Consider the following 21,962-nt stretch of genomic DNA (forward strand, 5'->3'; position numbering starts at 1 on the left):
TTTTATGATATATCAATTGGTTTCACCGTGGTGAGGCCTTAAACTTTTGCCAAAAAGTGGCTAATAATTTCCTGAGTGACATCTTATTGAGTGACATCACATTGGGTGATATCATGGTGTGATGGTTTTTTCAACGTCCAGGGCTTTTTGGAGGTCTTAACATGATCAAAAAGCATATAGGTTGTCTGGTACGCCCCGGCAGTGATGGTACAGGTGCTTGGGCCCGATCATTTTTGCTTTGTAACTATATTTCAGCCTGTTGTTCTATATAAACCCTAATTTTATTAAAATGTGTTTGGTTCCACTTTTGTCTTCTCCTAGCAGAATCTTTTGCTGTTTGCTCCTGTCTCTTTCTTGACTTTCTCCAATATCCTAATGATCTGTAGTCATGTGAAAAAAAAAAAAAAAAAAAACCCTAGACCACATTAATTTGGGGGGATACAAACTACATACAAATACAAACTAGATAATTTTTTTATCATTGCGTTAACATTAAGCAATTACACTGATCATAATAAATATTACAATATTAAATAGTAAGGCAAATACATCTTCAATCTAAATCAGCTCTGTCCATGTGTGTGTGCGTGTGTGAGTGAATACATACGTGGATATGTATTAGACGTGTTGGGCGGATTGGTGCTCTGCAGGTTTTAGCGCTCACTGATCAGGATCAGGGTGCAATAATTGTCCTCCTTTTATACCTGGTTGCTGAAGAATTGCACATATAATACATATATATACATATAATATGAGTAATAGATATTTCTGCAGGCCATAAATTTCCAAAAAATATAACCATGGACCACTGATTTTAGAAGTCAAAGAAATACATCCTGATCCCTAATCCCTAAACACATTATTCCTCCATTATAAACATTTAAAAAGTAATGACTTATGGAACTTTGGAACTTTTCTGTCCCACTTAAAGCCACGGCCCCTTTAAAATGCTACGGGTGCAAGCTTGAACATTTTTTAAACTCACTATTTATAAGACGGAACAGTGACAGTATTTTAAGAAAGTATGCAGCAAATGTGAGATGATCAGTGAGACCTGCTTTGAGATTAAAATTTAAAGTTTGTCGCCCTCTCTTGACCACAAATGCAAACTGTCTCAGATGTACTGAACTTTAAACTAAAACACCTTGTTTTCCAAATGATTAAATCATATAAGATTTTAATATTTGTCATTAAAAGTGTTGTGATTTTAAAGTAAAAAAAAAAAATTTCAATCCACTTATATCTTACACTCGATAAAAAGGGTCATGAAACAATACACTTATCCAAAAAGATTAAATTTAATTAGCAAAAAACATTACAATGTTTTATGTTTTGTATGTATGATTCTGCTTATATATTAAACCAGAGACTAATCTGACTAGAAATGTAAATGCTGTTGGTTAAATCTTATCAGGACACAACTCAGATACAGGAAGCATGAAATGACTTCTCAGTGAAATCTCAGACTTGGTAAAATATGAATATTTCATGGACATCAGTACAGTGTAATATTCAGGTCAGACAGACATTTGCTTCAGTGCCAGTGTGCTTCCTTTAACAGATCTGTTCCTCTGCCGTCTCTGTTCCTCTATTGCAGTTACATTCACATTTAGGCATTTGGCAGACGGTCTTATCCAGAGCAATTTACAAAAATGCTTTGAAGTTTCTGTCATTCGATTGGGTGGATCTAAAAAATTTTCTGTCATTGAAAAAATATAGTTCAGTAAATTTATATATTAAAAAAACATTCTGTGTTTTCTTTTTACACGAAACAACAGGAATAAATTATTAAAATGAATTTAAAGTCTGTACTAAATTTGTTTTTGGGCAAACACATCCTGTACAGTAAATCCTGTGTCAGGGCAACTGTAGTGAAAAACGACACCTGAAACCTGAAGCTCTGCTGCTTCCTTCCTGTATAGCATTAACATTGTCCTGTTTAAAATGTTAAAATGTAAGAAAGTCTAAAAGTCATACTAGTGGTTTAATATTTAAATATTTGTTCAACTTTTCAGTTCTTGAAATTTTAACTCCTGAGAACAAAGTTTAACAATGATTAGGAAAAATAGAGAGGATGCACAGAGCTGTTTAGACACGGGGCGAAAAAAAAAAAGATCTGTTAAAGTGTCTGTTGGAATTACGCTGTTATGGTTTTATTCAATTCAACCTAATATTTGAGACATATATCATTTGGCCCCCAAAATGTCACCATTTTAGAAAGGTCAAAATATCTGCATTAAGCAAATAATAGAATGACTGGAATTGGCTTAAGAGCTGTATAAGATGTTGTTACAACCTGGAACTGGACTCCAAGTTGTGTATGCCAAATTTTTATAGTATAAAATAGTTTAAAAAAAATAACACTATTTAAAACATCCTGTATAAGTGCAGTGCATCTGTTATAAAGTGAAACACCAGCATACCACTGAACTGAGCTGTACAATCATGATTGTGTTTAAAAGGCATTATATGCATGTGTTTTTCATAAATGTTCTGCTTTAATCACGACTTCATTAATTCAACAAAAAGTGTGACATTTGTTGATTTCATTTATTACTGTGCCATTAGAGGGTGCAAATAATAAAAAAAAAACAGAGGCAGTATGTACAGTAGCACAGGGTATGACACTTAATTATCAAGAAACTATCAGCTTATACAAAACATCAGGAGAAACAATGGACTTGATGTATGTATGAAGCAGTCACATTTACAACATGATATCCATCAGTCAGATGAGACCTGAGTCAGGAAAGAACTGTTAAATAGTTTATTCCGTCTAGAAGAAAATTCTAGTCTATAGTTTATAATGCAAGTATGATTATTAGCTGTTTTGTTTGCAATAATATATATATTTTTTTTATTTCATTTTTATGAACTCTCCTAACAGCTCTAGCATTGACAGTACACCACTTTATTTAATCATTATTACATCAGTATTATGTTGACCTCAAAGGAAAAAAAAAATGTAGCTGCGTATAATTATGAGCTGAAATGCTAACAACAGTTTCTGTTCATGTGAGAGAAGCTCGATAAACCTGACTCAGTGAGAAACCAGGAGCTGCGCTGTCAGTGTTAAAGCCGCCAGCTCATTGTTAAAACTCACTTCAGAACCTTGGAGAGCGTCTGGTTATGAAGGCCTCAGAATAAAGCCAAAAGATTTCCTAATATATTTTTTTGTCAAAATTCATTTATTCATCTTTTATAGCACTTATCTCAGGCCATGGGCGGCCTGGAGCCTATCCCAGGGGACTTTGGGCATGAGGCAGGGGATACCCTGGTCAATTGCAGGAAACACACACGCACACACACTACGGCCAATTAAAAAACAGCAATTACCCTAATCTGCATGTTTTTGGACTGCAGGAGGAAACCAGAGTAAACTAACTGAGCATGGGGAGAACATGCAAACCCCACCACAGACCCGAGGTGGGAACCGAACCTTCACCCCTGGAGGTGCAAGGCCACAGTGCTAACCACTACGCCAAAACATGCTGAGGTGCATGGTGCCCTATGATGGGACTTCCATCCTTTCAGCCAGTGAGACAGACATCCACTGCAACACAAAATAAATAGTTATATTTATTCGTAAGATATGCACTTTTTAAGCTTATATATATGAGAATTGGGAATGAGGCAGCGTGCACCATGGACAGGGTGCCAATCCATTGCAGGGCACTCACTTCCACACTACGGGCCATTTGAGAACACCACATGTCTTTGGACTGTGGGAGGAACCAGAGTATGTGGAGGAAACCCACGAAGCACGGGGAGATCAGGCAAACTCCACACACACACACAGACCCTGGAGGTGTGAGACCACAGTGCTAACCACTATGCCACGGTGCCACACACACGTATACCTCATATTAACTACAGTAACCCCTCCCCCCGGATATTTATATTTAAATCCTATTTCATTTCCATATTAAAGTTTCTATTTTTTTTTATTTTTGTACAAAATAACAATTCTCTTTCCATATTTTTTTATTTTTTTTTATTTATATTGTGTATTTGTACAGGTAGGTTTTCTTATATTTTTCCTATATTTTTTTATTTAGTATTACCTTCTATAGACATATTTTTCTTTCCTTAGCTAAGTTATTTTCTATATTTTATTTTTTAATTTTATTCAATATCTATTTCCTATTAATGATCTTTTTATTTTAAGGTCACGGGCGGTCGTATAAGCATTTCACTGCATTACGTACTGTGTATGACTGTGTATGTGACAAATTAAATTTAAATTTGATTTTGAGGTATATATAACTAATTACATTTTTATTTGTCACATACACAGCCATACACACGATACGATATGCAATGAAATGCTTAAATGACCACCTGTGACCTAAAATAAAATGGAAAAAAAACAAAGAGTATTAAAATAAAGAAATAAAATATAAAATAAGAGATTCTACAAATATAGAAAAAAAATAAAATAAATATATACTTCTTTACTACACCTCACCTCTACATTATTATTATTATTATCTACATCATACATCTACATTCTACATCATATGATTATTATTATTATGGAGTGTTGGTGTCACTTATGCATTTCTGCTTAGAGATGAACTACACTTCATTGGCTTTGTACATTTGTACAGTGACTTCAGTGACAAGTCTAATCTAATCTAATCTAATCTAATCTAATCTGATCTCCAGTCTCTACACTTTCTGAAACTCGTGAATTCCGCATGTCCGCGTTTTGCGCGCGCGCGCGTGCAGTTTGTGTGAATGGAGCAGGTGAACGCAGCGTGCCGCGCGCGCTCCACGTTAACGTTACGTAGTGACGCAGGGAAGCACCGGCGCGTGCAGGCGCAAAGGAGGAAAAAAACACCCGCATCTCTTACAGACATCTCACACACACACACACACACACACACAGCGCTGGATTATTATTATTATTATCATAATAAATATTATTACACTGATGACTTCCGCTGATGTGCGCGTGACGGTAAGCTGGAAACGCTTCTGTGTGTGTGTGTGTGTGTGTGTGTCGCGCCGAGCTGTTTTATATTATTATTATTATTATTATTATATTATTTTGTATTATCATATATATTATTATTATTATTCTAAAGAAAAGGCCTCGCGCAGTTTTAACTCTTAAACACACGCATGTGTAAATCATTCTGCATTTTACCCTGTGTGTCCAGCACACACACACACACACACACTCATACACACACACACACACACACACATCCTGCATTCTTTATGCCTGCCTCCATGTCGCATATCCGAGTGTCTTAGTGCGCGTGCAGTCATGTTATTTTGTCCCTAACACACACACACACACACACACACACACACACACACTCAGATGTCTGAAAATATGCAGGTTAAAAAGAGTAAATGAGACACTACTGTTTTGCATTAGACTAGTGTCCCCTGTGTGTGTGTGTGTGTGTGTGTGTGTGTTTATACTTCACTAAATGCCTAATGTGAGACAGTAGGGACATTCGCCACGTCCCCATCAGGACCTCATTAGCTGCATTACTGTGTACAGTGACGATGGAGGTCCTCAGAAAGACAGCAAGACCAATATGTGTGTGTGTGTGTGTGTGTTTGTGTGTGTGTTTGTGTGTGTGTGTGTGTGTGTGAGAGAAAGAGAGAGAGAGAGAGAGTTATTGCTCCAAAAAGAATAAGAAAATTGTTTCTCTTTGCTTATGGATCTGAAGCTGGTTGCAGCTTCTACAGAAATGAACAAACGTCACCAGAAATGTCTGACAAATCTGTAACCTGATTAAATGTCATATTGTTAAACGTTCTGCTCAGGGCCTCGTATCACTCCAGGACACATGCTTGTGTTTAGGCGTGCGAGCATCAGTGACGGCAACGTCAGCGTCATTAGGACGGAGCCCCAGTGTGGACACATACATGCAACTAAACAAAAAAAAGCAACTAATGTAAATGTATTACAAGCTGTCTTTCTTTTAAAATTGCACCTTCTTGTCCTTCTGATGCAGTGAGAGTTACAGTGAGTCTTTAGTACAGATGCCATCATCTCATGCGCATGAATTAGCCAAAATGTGGGAATGAATTGTGCTCCAACTCCATAGATAGATAGAAATAGTGTCTACGATAAGTCTCTGCTACATCAAGCAATAAAAAGCCCACAATAATCAGGCACATGTGTCTACTAATACTTTGATTAAGCATATTTTTATATTTAAAATATATATACACTCCCTTTTAGATAAGAGTCTAGGAACTCAACACTACTTTATTTAGAAAAAACTACTACAGATGTGCTTCTCAGGTTTCTGATAAACCTTGTGATCCTCCATTACTGGCTGAATAAAGATCTATTTTCAGATTTTAGCTTTATCTCAAAACTTGGACACAGCGAGGTGAAAGACTGCCAAGGGTGGCAAAACCAGATATAGGTTTAGGGGGTAATTACTTTTTCACATAGGGCCAAGTAGATTTGGATATCTTTTTCCTGAATAAATGAAATCATTATTTAAAAACTGCATGTTGCATTTATTTTTGTGTAATGTTAACCTTAGTTGTAAAAAACGTTGTAAAGTTTAATAACACAATAAAGTGTTACATATTAGAAATAAATATGTCAGGTCTGTAAAAAAGGAGTTTATTTTATTCTGGCATGAATATAACACACACACACACACACACATACAGGCATTCATCCCCAGCTTGGTGTTGTCAGAGGCTCAGCTGTGTGTTTGTACAGCTACTGATGTTGACAGGAACAGACACACATCAGGGTGTGGTTTTAACATTAATAATCAGTAACGCAGCATGTTAGCTTTGTGCACTTACAAGCAAATTAATTGAGAAAAATGCTTTGCGAGCTGATTAGCATTAAAGGTGCAAATAGTAAATGTTTTTCATTTTTTACAAAATTAAATAATGTTGTAAATTACATATAATAATAATAATGTTATAATTATAAATTATAACAAGTGCTAAAAAATGTAAAAGCTCTCTGTCTGGAATGTGTGGAATTATACAATAAGATCTGCGGTTCGAGCCCCAGCTCCGCCAGGTTGCCGCTGTTGGGCCCTTGAGCAAGGCCCTTAACCCTGTCTGCTCCAGGGGCGCCGTAAAAAAAAAAAATGGCTGACCCTGCGCTCTGACCCCTGCCTACTAACAAGAAGCTGGGATATGTGAAGAATAAAGAATTTTACTGTGCAGTAATGTATGTGTGACGAATAAAGGCTTAACTTAACTTAACTTAACTTAAGGCTTAACTTAACTTAACTTAACTTAACTTAATATACTCTTCTCAAGTGTGGGCGGGGCTTGGTGTATATAGGTGGGAATGGGGTGAGTTTAACAAAAAAAATTCATAAAATTCAAATCTTGTTTTGCTCTACACGTTTAACCATCATCTGTTTTTCAGAATGCAAATCCAAATCCGATTTTTGGCAAATCCAGATTGAAATCAGTTTGCTTTAATCTAGTCTGAACAGAAAAAAGAACACATCAAATCTAATTTTTGCAAATCTAATCTAAACCACATCCAAAGGTGTTTTGGATCGGATTCCCCAAAAATGTTTCCCAGTCGGGACGCTCTCCCTGTTCGAATCAGATTTTAAACTGTCCATCACGTCTCTCACAACCTGATGTTGAAATGGTATAGGACACGGATCTATGATTGAAAAACAAGCTGAAAGACGATGAAAAAAATAGAGATGGAAATGAAGATATATAAATTGTAGAAAGTTAAGTTGCTTTAGTTTTAGAGGGTTGTTTCTCAGCTTTTAAGTGATATCAAGTATGTAAAAGCTGCACCCTTACATTTTCGGTGTAGTTAGATTGCCTGTGTTTTCAGAAAGAGGGTCTGGATTAACCGTGGTATGGAAATGGAGAAAAAATAGTCCCTGGACAGAGGACGGAATAAAACGTCTGATAGCACATTGCGAGGATGCATCAGTACAGGCAAAGCGGGAGGGAACATACAGACACAGGGAGAGATATATGAGGAACTATCGTGGTGCGTGGGAGCCTCCAGCGTTGTTACCATGTAAACCAGTGGAGCTAGGCCGACAGTGTGTCTGATTTGGGCTGCCAGTCTGAACAAATCCGATCTGATCATGCTCACATAACAGTGTAGACACTCTGTCCTAAAGATCAGATAAGTGAAACAAGTCAGATTTGCCTGCAGTCTGAACAAGATCTTGGAGACTTTTTCTCCCAACAAATCTTATCTAATGCACCTTTAAAAAAGAAAAAAATTCTAATAATTTCAGAAGTCGTAAAAGTTAGAGCAGGAGTCAGTTTCTATTAAATATAGACTGCAGCTCTATAGTCTCTAAAATGATCAGGTTGGCTCTGATTTTTCCCCTCTAGCATGGGCCACAGAAGATTGTCTGTTCAACCACGTAAGTAAAAGGAAGGAGATTAATAATGCCAAGTTTTCATCAGAACCTGATCTGGGTAAATGCGAGATCCGCAAATGTAACATCTATAAATTACCAAGAGGATCGATTGCCTGTTTCTACTGATTGCGTTGATCCATAGGGCCAAAATCAATAGACACAGTCTTTACGAGACCTGCCGTTACACTGCCTAGACTGGTGAAGCACTGGTCCGATACTTAGCATATTAGAGAGAAGGGAGGTTTTAAAATAAATAACACTTCACACATTGTTTCATATTCAAATAATTATGTAAAAAGACAGTCTGCAGTGCAATGTGGTTTTACTGAGTAAGTTTAGACATCATTCCTAAGAGCTCTTTTGTTTGGAGATACACGGTCCAAGCGAAGGTACACCTCGGGGGCACCCTTAATTGTTGTTATGTTATTGCTGTGTCAAAAAAACATCATAGAGATAACAAAAACCTTTCTTTAAGAGACTGAATACTCTGGTGAGCTCAGTAACACCATGAAGCCAGGACGAGTGTAGAAAACATCTAAAGGAAGGATTTTTCCTTTTGAAGAAAACCTCTTTGTAACAGTTGGCCAGATAGAAACCTCCCATGGTGCTCAAGTCGTGCAACAGAAAAGTGTTCGCCTTAAGATCTGGAAATTCTCTAACTTCCAGTCCTAAAGAGGGGCAGGTAAGGGTCGCGCCCTCTGTCTCCAATCAAGCGCAGTGAATCAAGGGCGTCTCTGAGCTTGTGCAGGTTGGTGGGTAGGAGGAAGAAGAATCTCCAAGAGGTATTTATATCTGTGTCAAAGTTAACAATCATGAGTTAACAATCTCATATACTCGATATGATATTATCAGGATATACAGCTATACATTTTTTAATGCAGGTTTTGTTACAATTCTAAATAATTCATGTGCTGCCTGCTGAGTGTGCCACCTGCAGGATCATAGAGGAACTGCAACATTTTTCCCATATCAAATACAAACGTTAAAAAAAAAAAAAGTTTTTTGTGTCAGTGTGGTGCTACATTAAAGAATCGCAATACATACTGTAATTACATGAGTCTATTTTTCCCCTATAATGAATACAGGCCGTTTACTACAAGTTGTACAGCATTAAGCTTCAAAAACAGAAAGACCAGATTAAAGTGTATCTAAAGTGCTTGTTCGGTTCTGGAGCAGCTCCAGGAGTTTCTGTGCATGTTTCTACCTCCACCAGCGTGGGTTCCCTTCCTCCTCCAAACCACATGTCAAGTAAATGGCTTGGCTGTGTGTGTGTGAACGTGTTTTTATGCTACTTTATGATAGTTTTTTTTGTGTGGGTGTGAAGTAGAACATAAAGCAGAACACATGCACATGTTTGACTGACAAGTTGTCTTATGTCATCTGACTTTCTGTGTCCTTTCTAACGTAAGAGGTGACTACCCGTGGCTGGAGCGTCTCTCGCGGTCGTGATGTCGTCTCCGATTCTTCTAAAGTAAAACAAAAAGAAGAAAAGTGATTAAAAAGCTATGCTGCGAGGAGACATTTTGGACTAGTGTTCATAAAGAAGTGAAGTGAGCAGCTGACTCGGACTCCGTCTGTAAGTATGCTTGGGGTTAGAGAATGTAATTGAGTGTGTATGTGTGTGTGTTCTAAAGTGGGCATGGTTGTGGAGTTAGTATCCAGCATCTTGGCTGGATTATGTAACCTGAGAAAATAGACACATGTAATCAGAATCAGTTGCATTTACAGCATCACGTCCCAGGTCCTTTCACCTTTGAGCCTTCTCTGGATGGACGAGTCAAAACCAGACTAATTTTTGAACAAGTTACCAATTGATAGGATATTAACACGATACCACTCTGCTGATTTGATTGTCTTAAGCCGAAAGTTTTATACCTAAGCTTTATTAGTAATTAAATGTAACTCGTTCCTCATAACATTAGTTTTATCACTTAAAAACCAATTGCAACATTTAAACAATGCAAAGTAACTTCAAATACAAGAGTTTAACATTTAACTTTAAATTAAACAAAAAGATCAGCGCATATCTCTGTCATCCACCCACCATAATCAATTTTTCTAAACAAACTTAGCAAATAACTCTCTCCTATAACACGGGGTGCCAGTGTTGGAATAGTTTAGAGCGCCCTCCGGAGGATCATAAAGAAACAGCACTGTTTTACCGCCTCAACTGTATGAAAACCTTCTTTCTAAAGTCTCCTCAGTAGACCATAAATCAATCAAGGTTTCTTAGGTTGGAGTATTCATCGTAAAAGTGCATGTGTTCGGGTAAATTACAGACCAAAATCGCACCACAGTCACCACCAGGACATGATGTACCGTATGTCCCCCAGTCATTCACTTTATTAAGGTAACTCATATTTGACCAAACAGATTTCACATTTCTCCTCTTTTAGTTTTTTAACCCTTTCATGATTAAATTATTTTTTAACCGTATCCAGATTGTTTATTGTTTTTGATTATTTAAAATAAAAATATTTCTGTTTTAATACATAGAGTATTAAGTGGGTATAAAGTTACTGGAGGAACACTGCACTGAGAGACTGAATATATTACACTGTAATATAATAACTGTCTGAATACTTATGGATCTGACTCTATATGCAACATGATATAACCTTAAAACACTTATGTATTTCTGTTTAAACAATACATAACTCCTCTATTACATACATATAACATTTGTTTCAGGTTTGACTGCTGGCTTTAAGCAGCTCTGAAACAGCTGTACACGTCTGGCCCGCGTGGCACGGACAGCCTGGCATAACAGGGACGTTTTAGCGCTTGCACAGAGCCAAGCATGCCAGTGCTAACATGTGCATTTCATACGTGCACTTGCTGTATACCGTGTTTAATTTGCCAGAGTGGGAGGTTCTGACCTCGTTCCAGTTTAGCGCATAACGTACTAACTATTACCACTATTAACACAGGAATATGTGATATGTCTCAGGAGACGGTGTGAGAATAGCTCCATCAAATGAAGAGATAATTTTAGAGAAATTGGATTGATGTAACACTTTTTAATGTTTTAAGTTATAAGTTGATTACTGGCTGTCTGGTCTTATGAATTGTTCTGTTACTGTCTTTACAACATCTGCTTGTCTCTTCTTCTAGTCATGATGGTCCTGTTCCTGGTGGCAACACATCTCATATTGAACAGCTCCTCACATGCGAACTGGACTGCAGGTAGGTTCATTCAAAATTCTGCAGTTTAGCCCCTGAGTGGTGCAGCAGTAACGTATCATCCGCAGATCAAAGGTTTAGCCTTTCGGAGAGAACTGATTGGCTGAGCGCTCTCTTTCAGTGGGCGGGGGGAGGGGCTGTTGATTTTAGCACTCTCACATCAATCATGGTGACATAAGACAATGGTTACTGCTGGACGTCTGTAAGCTCATGCGAGCGGAAGGAGAGGATAACGATATTGTCCAAGTGCGTTATGCCGCCCCCTACTGTTTGTGAGCAAGCCGTTAGAAAACCTGGTTGATTGAAGACCTGATAGCCTTCGCCCTCCCTTTTGGTTGGTTGTAGCCTTGATAATGATTAGTGACGTGTTGGATTTGGCAATGACTAAATTAGGGGAGAAAGTTCTAAAAGAAATATTCAAGTTGGTCCGGTTGTGTTAAACATGCTTTTTGTTTATTCGTTTTTTTCCCCCTCCTCAGAGCCTCCTGCTCCCCAGGGCTCTCACATCTTACCCGCTGCTCTCATCATCTCTCTCCTCCTCATCATCTTTATCCTCCTCACAGTCTACTTGCTCAGGTAAAGCACACACACATAGCCATAGTCACATTGCTACATATTAAATCAATTCAATTTTATTTTATTTGTATAGCGATTTTAACAATTGTCATTGTCGCAAAACAGCTTTACACAATCATAAGAATATTACAGAAGTTTGCATGAAATGTGAATGTGTGTGAGTCAGAATGATCAGATCGTTCCTGTTGAACAAGCCGAGGGCGACGGTGCTGAGGGAAAAACTCCCTGAGATGTTAATTGGAAAAAAACCTTGAGAGGAACCAGACTCAGCAGGGAACCCATCCTCATCTGGGTGATAACAGATAGCAGGGATTGATCTGCACTCATACTGTGTGTTAGGAGGCTGGAGATGTGGAGAAGTTCATATGGAGTCCAGTTGGTTATTGGAAGCTCAGGTAGACTGTAGGAAATTTAGACATGTCAAAGATTAACAGTTTAAAACAACAATTAAATATGTAATGTAACATAAATATGATGTTTTACATAGAAACATGCAACGTGAGAGCACAACATTAGGATAAATAATAATGATAAGGTTTCTATCACTTGCAAATAAAATGTCTTGCTTTGGATTACATTAAAAGTTCCGTTTTGGGTTCAATTAACCAAAAACGATGAATGAAATCCCAAACCCCAGATTATATTCTGTATGAATAACAGTCTAAAGAACAATCAGCTTTGCTGTGTATATTGTGTGTGTGTGTGTGTGTATGAGTGGAGGTGGGGCATGTGTGGTCTTTCCCAGCAATAATAACAGCTGTGTGTGTATGTGTGTGTGTGTGTGTGTGTGTGTGTGTGTGTGTGTGAAGTAAATGTAAAAGCAGTTGCTCTAGCTGCTCAGTCTTTAACTCTCAGCTGCTGTTTTGAATCTAAACTCTGTCTCCTATGAGAAAGAACAGCTTTAAATGGTGTGGTCTTTTAACCGTCCTTCTCACTTACTGAAATATTATTAATATGATCTGTGTCTGCTTTTTACAAAAAATCTGATTGAATGTTTTTTTCGGGTATATAAGGTTCAGACAACAGCGGAAGGACCTCGTCACTTCAGTTGACAAAAAGCTGCCCAATGGCTTCCTGGAGGACCAAGGTAAGACCGAGTGTCAGCTCAGCTCAGGGTTTGTTCTCTGGATTACATTTAAAGTTTGTGCTGATAATAGTAGCGGTGTTATTTATACATGAGAAGGTGTCAGTCACATCAGACATACAGTAAGTGCCAGGAAGTAAATGTAGTTTAAAACTTGTGTATAATTTATTCTCTAAAATATTCTTTATTTACCCAGTTATTTAGCTCCGCCCACACATATCCTTTAGCGCCTGGCGGATCTTAATAACCTGGTGAAGCTAGCGACTGGCAGTTAGTGTAATTAACAGGGATGAAAATAGTTTTAAATTACAGTTACAAGTAATTAACCACTGTAGAATACCTGTGATGCAAATAGTTAAACATCCCAGTGCCGGTACTCTCTATTATTATTATTATTATTATTATTATTGTTATTGTTGTTGTTGCTCTAACTAGTCACATGTCCAAAAGTCTCAATGCAGGTTCAGTAATGATGAGTATGTAGTGTATTAAGTTCCATATTATACTCCAGTTTTTCTAACAGGTTCATGCATTGAGTGTCACAGCTGTTTTAAATGCAGCATTTCACTGTCCATAGTTTTGAATACAATCGAGCTGCTGCTAGCTTGCCTTTTGTGGAAGTGCATTTTTGTAACCAATCAGAATGCAGGACTTTCTTAAACATGCACAAGTTGCGAAGAAAGGAGGAGTTATGCAAATTGTGTCTCGTCCCTCCTTTTTGCCAGTTATGACGTCATACATTGTTTAAAGAACACTTATGGACATAATATTTTTTTTCCTTATATTACATATACACACAGTAAACATAAATCAATATCCAAAAATGATCAAAGAGTGATTTTATTTTTACATTTTTTTTTTACAAAGAACTCAGCTGTATATTTTCTTTGATCCTGTCTTTACCTCTCTCTCTCTCTCTCTCTCTCTCTCTGTCTCTCAGAACAAACAGTGGTGCTCCTTCCCAGATCTCCTTCTCCATCAAAGCATTACTTTCCGATCCCACTGGACTCCCTGGAGGAGGAGTACCGCCTGCGCATGGCTGATGATGGCAAGCTCTTCAGAGAGGAATTTAATGTATGAACACACTCTCCACCTCTCTCTCTATCTCTTTCATCTCTGCAATACTTTCATTAACTATACTTTCATGCTATTTTATTCACAGTCGTTGCCGTGCGGTTTTGGCCGTGGCACGTTCGAGGAGGCGAGCAGAGAGGAGAACAGAGAAAAGAACAGATATCCGAACATACTGCCCTGTGAGTAATAATCACACACACAAATGAACAGAAGCACACAGCAGCACTTTATTAATCTTTGTACTCCTCTGAACAGATGATCACTCCAGAGTGTTACTTTCACACGTTGACGGCCGTTTGTGCTCAGACTATGTTAATGCCTCGTACATAGACGTGAGTAGGTTTTTTCTCCTTCACTTAACTAACATTTATTGTTTTAAATAGTGTGATGATGATAATGATTACGATGATATGTATGTGCACATATTTTTGTTTAGGGTTACAAAGAGAAAAACAAATTCATCGCCACTCAAGGTAAGCTTAGAATTGTGCTTTGGTTTTCTTTGTTTTACAAACACCATTTATTATCAACAGATTATGATTTGTTTTTTTATTTAACCAGTAATTTAGCTCCGCCCACACATATCCTTCAGCGCCTGGCCGAACTAACTAACCGCGTCTGGTGAAGCTGGCGACCGACAGTTAGCGAGCGACAGTTAGTGTAAATAACAGGGGTGAAAATAGTTTTATATTCCAGTTATAGTAATTAACCACTGTAGAAGACCTGGGACGCCCAGTGATACATACTGTATAGTTAAACGTCCTAGTGCCGTTACTGTCTAATATCACCGCTCGTCCAATGCTGCTGACCAATCAAATTAGTCGGTCATAGTTAACTATAATTAACTGTATGTCACAACACCATACACCATAATTTCTGGCAATGTGTAATATTAGTAGCATAATTTTTGTCATAATTTTGTGTATTCTCAGGTCCGAAACCAGAGACAGTGGCTGATTTCTGGAGAATGGTTTGGGAGCACAAAACTGCCACCATAGTCATGTTGACTAACGTACGGGAGAGGAAGGAGGTAAAACTCATAAATATTGTATAAAGTGTCGAGTTTAAGCATCCGTCTGCCCTTTGAATGGAGGAACGATCAGGAGGTGTAAATGGATTTTGCATTTGCGTGTGCTGTCAGGATAAATGCTGTCAGTACTGGCCTGAGCAGGGCTGCTGGCTGTACGGGTGTGTGAGGGTATCTGTGGAGGACGTCACAGTGCTGGTGGACTACACTATCCGGAAGTTCTGCGTGCAATATGTGAGTCACAGATAAACACATGAACGAATACAGAATACAGAACTACAGACTACTGTAATACAGTACTGTGTAAAAGTCTTGACCCCCCCTTTTCCTATTAAATAAAATTACATTATATAGATTAAACAAAAGGTACACTTAAAAACTGTATGTTCATGTAAGAACCTCAGCAGCGACCTCATTTCCCCTCTCGTCTGGTCGAACCACTCGATCATCTCTCATCATCTGCACCTGTTTCTCACTGGGTCAGGACTTAATGTAGATGATTTTGTGCTTGAATGATTCATAGATCACTGTGTGGCTTAACAAACCAAACACATTCCTGTGAAACTGCTCAGGTACAGCGACTGGAGTGAACATAATAAGAGACAAAAAAGTCCTTCAGAAAGTCTGGAGAACTGTTTCTCAGAACGACTTTAAAGCTTTGGAAGCACAATATGGAGAAATGAGGAAGGTCCAGACTTTTGCAAATTACTGTGATGGTTTAGGTAAAAACGATATACACATGTTAAAGTAGTCTCTGATGGTTCTGTCTGTACTTCAGCAAGCTCCAGACGGCTGCAGATCCCCGAGGTTGGTCACCCAGCTCCACTTCACCAGCTGGCCTGATTTTGGTGTGCCGCTCTCCCCTATTGGTATGCTCAAGTTTCTTAAGAAAGTCAAGATTGTCAACCCGGTACACGCCGGACCCATCATCGTTCACTGCAGGTAACAGCGATCGGCGATCTCAACAGGTTTCATCTGGATGTAAATGTAAATTTGCCATTTCAGACTTTTTCAGACTTGCATTAGCGTGTTCTTCTTATGCGGCACAAACATGAAAAACTAAGGTTTTTATGGTTGTTCTCAATAAAGACATAAAAGATCAGGTTTTTTTTGTGTTAGTATTTTAGGCACATTATATTTGCCGATACTCTTGACTAAAAGGAAGATCTGTTCACATTTTATGACAAATAAATGCAGAAAACCATGAAATTTTTAAAGGTTCGCATATTTTTCCTTGCCACTGTACAGTATATAGTATAAGCTTGGTATAATACTGCCATCTTGTGGAAAGACAGAGAATTGACCCGGCACAGGTTTTAGAAAAAAAAGAACCTCAAAGCAGCTCAGTTATCATCCTGAAATGGCTCTCAGGATGAATGTAGAAGTGTTCGACTGTTTAGAAGGGAATTGGGAAATTTGTGTGACTGCATGTAAGCTGTTTAAAGGAAGAAACCCATCAAATAGAGGTGATAACACTTAGCAGCAGGAACACCACATTATACTGACTCATCACAGCACTGCACTGTCGTTTTTAAATTTCATTTATCTCAGGCTTGTTTTATGAGACTAATCCTTGTTATATATCTAAGGACTTTCTGCGTAGTTTACAGTACAGACTAATTGAGTTCCATGAAAAGGTTTCATTTCTAAAGCCTGATTATTTCTTTATTTCTCTCCTGAACCTCCAGTGCTGGTGTCGGACGGACCGGGACGTTCATCGTGATCGATGCCATGATGAATATGATGCTCACCGAGGGCAGAGTGGACGTCTTCGGCTTCGTGTCCCGAATACGTAACCAGCGCTGCCAGCTCATACAGACAGACGTAAGACTTCGTTCTGTCTTCAGGAGTCCAGACTTTTTCACCATCACTCCCAGTCTGTAAGAACTCCTTTTCTCATGCTTGCAGATGCAGTACTCGTTTATTTATCAAGCTTTGCTGGAGCATTACCTGTTCGGCGACACCGAGCTGGACGTTTCGTCGCTGGAGGGCCACCTGCACAGACTCCACAGCACGCACATACACATGGACAGAGTGGGGCTTGAAGAGGAGTTCAGAGTAATAAGGCCTACTGTACTTTTAGAGCATTTCATAGATTAGATCTAATCTTTAAGGTGCACATATTGGCTTTTGAAAAGCACAGCATGTTTATCCAGACCCTTTTTTTTTTCTTATTATTTTTTTGGCAGAAACTGACGAATGTTCGCATTATGAAGGAAAACATGAGAACTGGAAATCTGTCGGCTAACATGAGGAAGAACAGAGTACTGCAGATCATTCCGTGTAAGGAAATCATTTTATATTACTGACACTCTGCACTGTTTAAAGCCTGTATAAGTGACTGCCTTGTTTTTAAGTTATATAGCTGAGACACACAGTTAGTGTCATTAACCACTGGACAACACCTGGGACACGCCCACTCATATACATAGAGTTACACCTCACAGTGCTGTTATGCCCTATATCACAACACGTGCAACGCTGCTCATCCAATCAGATTATTAGTTTGAATCTAACTGTTGTATTATATATATATCAGCTAGTTAGTGTTGTAAGGTTTCGACCTGATTTTTGCATCTATTTTCCAGATGATTTCAACCGAGTCATATTATCTGTAAAAAGAGGACAGGAATTCACAGATTACATAAACGCATCTTTTATAGATGTAAGTATCTTTCTTGATAATGAACACATTGTCATGGACATGCAAACTGCCTTGTTTTATTTGAAACAGTAATGTTGTTCATAGTGTTTAGTGTGAACGTAGCAGTTACCAGAGATTACAATCAATAAAATATAATGTTCTGTTATAATAGAATTAAAATAACTCTATTGAAATCAAAACATTACATATTAATATTAAATTATACTGTATATAATATTCTATAATATAATATTACATCAGTTACATTTAGCATGAAAAACAACAAAAAAAAACCCCACAAAATCAGAATTATAATTATTTTCAAATCATTTGCACTCATTCGCTGTCTTTCTGCTTTCCTTGGTGGAGCGGAATAGTTTTATATTTGTGTAGTGATGTACTTTACGTTATTTCATGATAAACCACAGAAAGTGTGTATTTACTCTAGATTTGTGTGTTGTGTGTAGGGTTACAGGCAAAAGGATTACTTCATAGCGACCCAGGGCCCGTTAGCGCACACGGTGCAGGACTTCTGGCGCATGGTGTGGGAGTGGAAGTGTCACTCTATTGTCATGCTCACAGAGCTAAAGGAGAGAGAGCAGGTACACTAACGCAGCGTTACACTAACGCAACAGCAACGCCTATACGGTAGTGCTACTGCCCTGACGTCCCAGACTGCATGCTTTTAATCTGAATCATATAACAAAAGTGTTTTACCCTTTAATAAGCACACTTGTACCAGCAGATTTTGTCTTTCTGACTGCAGGAGAAATGTGTGCGCTACTGGCCTGCAGAGGGCAACATATTTTTCGGGGAATACAACGTAGAATTGAAGAGAGACACACTTTACGAGACGTTTAGCCTCCGGGATTTGATGCTGACGTACACACCTGTGAGTTATACCGACCTGCTTCTTTCTCTTCTGTTCATTGATTAGGGGTCAAATGATGTGAGCAAAAGAAAGTCCAGATCCTGGCAGATCATTTTTTTGGAGAATCAAGCTTGTATTATTCTATTTATTTATTTATTTATTTGTTTGTTTGTTTGGATTTTTCCTTGATTTTCTCCCTAATTTAGTCGTGTCCAACTCCTCCCCGTCACTAGGGGGCTCCCACATTAAGGCTACTACTACCACTCAGTCAGGAGGGCGTTTCCTCCGAACCACGTGACGCCAGCCGACCTAGGGCATCTTTTTCGAACTGCTCGCTCACGCACCGTTAGGGGCGGAGTCACACATTCGGACAGCGCTATCCGCTCCTTCCGCTTGCGTGAGCTCACAGACGCCCCTGATTAGCTGTAAAGCTGTGATTAGAGATTAATGTGGAAATCTCTGAAGATGTCCTGAACAGATGAGCATTATTCAGTGAAAAGTTGCTCACTCATCTGGTGTTTTGTGATGATGATGATGATGTTGGTGGTGGGGATCACTTTCTAGAACACCATGCTCTGGTTCTCATACTGGTTCTCTGAATCTCCATATATGATTTGACATTATTTTTATCCTCATTTAACCGTCCGGTGATCCCTCGTTCCCTGTGAATAAGGACATGGTCATGCTGGGAGAGACTGCGCCAATCAAAATCCAAATATAATGATTTTTTATAGGATGAAGGTGATCAGTCAGAGGAACTTTGTGTTGATTTGCCATGACTTTTCTCTATAATGGAAAAATAATTTTCTCTATAAACTCATGCAGACAAAAGAATTGCACTGATTTTTCCTTTCACTTTGTCCTCATGAGCAGAGTGTAGCTGGACTAATTCAAAGCAGAATAACAGGTCGTTAAGGGTCAGAAATCTGGCTGATAAACAAGTGATTAAATACTTATTTGACACATTAATTCACAAATAAATTGTTTAAAAAAATCATACAATGTGGTTTCCGGATTTTTCTTTTTAGATTCTGTTTCTCACAGTGTAAATGCACCTATGCTGAAAATTGTAGACCCTCCATGATTTCTAAGTAAGAGAACTTGCAAAATCACAGGGTGATCAAATACTTATTGACCTCACTGTATTTTTTTTGTCCAGGAGAAGCAGTCTCGTCTGGTCAGACATTTTCACTTCCATGGCTGGCCCGAGATCGGAATCCCGTCAGACGGAAAAGGAATGATTGATCTGATTGCTGCAGTGCAGAAGCAACAACAGCAATCTGGCAACCACCCCATCGTGGTGCACTGCAGGTACACGACCTCATACTCTCACACACACCCGAGCTGCACAATGATAACAGAGATAAAAGTTCAGAGTGGGAGTAAAATTTTGAATACTGTTATTTTCTTTCACTATCGTAGTATATTAAAATGCACACTTTAAATCACGTCAAAAACACAGATTTTTTTTTACTCTGTAAGCAGATGTTTATATGTGCGCACACACACACACACAAACACAGATCAGAGAGCACATCATGATAGAAACCACGTGTGTCTTGGTTTGATCAGTGCTGGTGCGGGCCGGACCGGAACGTTCATCGCCCTCAGTAACATTCTGGAGCGGGTTAAAGCCGAGGGTTTACTCGACGTGTTCCAGACTGTGAAAAGTTTACGCACCCAGAGACCACACATGGTCCAAACTGTGGTAGGAACCTTTCACACTTATAAAAACCACACAGTCTAAATAAATAAAACTGTGAATAAATGTTTATTTCATATTTCTCAACATTTTATTTTGCATTCTAATATGTGAGCGAATGTTTTCTTTTTTTTCTTTCAGGAACAGTATGACTTCTGCTACAAAGTGGTACAAGATTTTGTAGATATCTTCTCAGACTATGCTAATTTTAAATAATGAATTTTGCTTTTATAACTTCTGATATGATTTCAAGTTTGTTTTGAGTTCGAAGAAACTCTTGCTATGGGTCCATGACACTCTATGCACTTCATCTTTCTGTTGTTAAGTATTGAAATAATTTCACTTTGAACTCAACACGATTTTGTTTTGTACATAAGCGAGTCCTCACTTGTGTGAAGGTGATACACAGCATTTGCATTTAGATTGCTGTATCTTCGTACTTTGTTAAATACTAGAATTCTTTTATTTATATACTTTGAGAACATTTTTTTTTAGATTATGATTAGTATTGTTTTTATTATTATGATTATGATTACTATTGTTATTATTATTTGAAATGGAGCAAGTGTTAGGAATGTATTATATATTTTGTTTTGTAAAATCTGTTTATTCTATAAGAAAGGTCCATTTAACAAGTACTCACCTGCAGTTAAATATACACAGTTATTATATACTACACTGGCAAGCCTAGGACACTAGTTGGATTCAGGTGTGCTTGTTAAATGGTCGGACTTTCTGTTGCCAAAAAGTGAGTCATTGGAATTAAGCAGACCCTGCTATATTTTTAATCGATTTGTTTGCCGTGACCAAATGTCCTTATAAAAGCCATCTAACTGTGATTACAGCAGGTAAAGTGTAGACGATATAGTAGAAAAAAAAATTGTTAGACTTTTTTTCTTTTTCTTTAATAATTTCAGCCAAACGGTGGTGCTGGAGGGCGAGATGGCTCCTACAGACCTGCTGTAATGTAAAATTTTAGCTGAAAGTATTAGATATTTTAAGAAATATAGCAACAGAAACAGTAAGAGAAGACTTTGAACAATCTTTTCAGATATATACAGAATACAGTTCATTTGTGAATTATTTTGCTTTTAGATGCCCGAGGTGAACTCAAATGACTCATTCGGCTACTTGCTAACAGACAGATGTTAAATCCTGTTTTGGATGGATTTCTTTTTACTAATGTGATGATGGTGTAATGACCATGGTGGTGATTGCAGAATTACAAAGTCTGGGCAAAAGGGGTTGATTATTCCACCCACACTGTATTTTAATTTGAGTAAGCAGTAATTGAACGGTGTAGACTGTCTGGAGAATATTAACAACATCATACATAGCTAATAATATATATATATATATATATATATATATATACAATGTCCTTTAAAGCTACTTGAAATAACATACTGATATAATAACTTTTATGTTGTTTAATCCAGCAGCT

The 21,962-nt window shown here is 38.0% G+C and overlaps 1 protein-coding gene across 2 annotated transcripts; it reads left to right on the top strand.

Annotated features, from left to right (window-relative positions):
* The first annotated feature begins 4,907 nt into the window (after positions 1–4,907).
* On the top strand, positions 4,908–21,857 carry ptpreb (protein tyrosine phosphatase receptor type Eb). 2 transcript variants are annotated; one of them, XM_053509770.1, is made up of 21 exons: positions 4,908–4,963; positions 9,767–9,933; positions 11,472–11,543; positions 12,020–12,116; positions 13,130–13,203; positions 14,141–14,274; positions 14,363–14,453; positions 14,530–14,606; positions 14,711–14,747; positions 15,207–15,304; positions 15,416–15,535; positions 16,080–16,243; positions 16,990–17,125; positions 17,210–17,359; positions 17,491–17,584; positions 17,890–17,966; positions 18,413–18,547; positions 18,712–18,837; positions 19,976–20,127; positions 20,389–20,524; positions 20,660–21,857. In XM_053509770.1, exons 3-21 carry the CDS (start codon positions 11,474–11,476, stop codon positions 20,732–20,734), a joined length of 2,043 nt encoding a protein of 680 aa, XP_053365745.1. In that variant the 5' UTR covers positions 4,908–4,963; positions 9,767–9,933; positions 11,472–11,473; the 3' UTR covers positions 20,735–21,857. The 2 variants fall into 2 exon arrangements, with proteins under 2 accessions (XP_053365745.1, XP_053365746.1); XM_053509771.1 differs by lacking the exons at positions 4,908–4,963; positions 9,767–9,933; positions 11,472–11,543; positions 12,020–12,116 and adding an exon at positions 12,939–13,024.
* Positions 21,858–21,962: the final 105 nt, after the last annotated feature.

Source organism: Clarias gariepinus, chromosome 13, assembly GCF_024256425.1.
Source record: "Clarias gariepinus isolate MV-2021 ecotype Netherlands chromosome 13, CGAR_prim_01v2, whole genome shotgun sequence".
In the NCBI taxonomy this organism is placed as follows: domain Eukaryota; kingdom Metazoa; phylum Chordata; class Actinopteri; order Siluriformes; family Clariidae; genus Clarias; species Clarias gariepinus.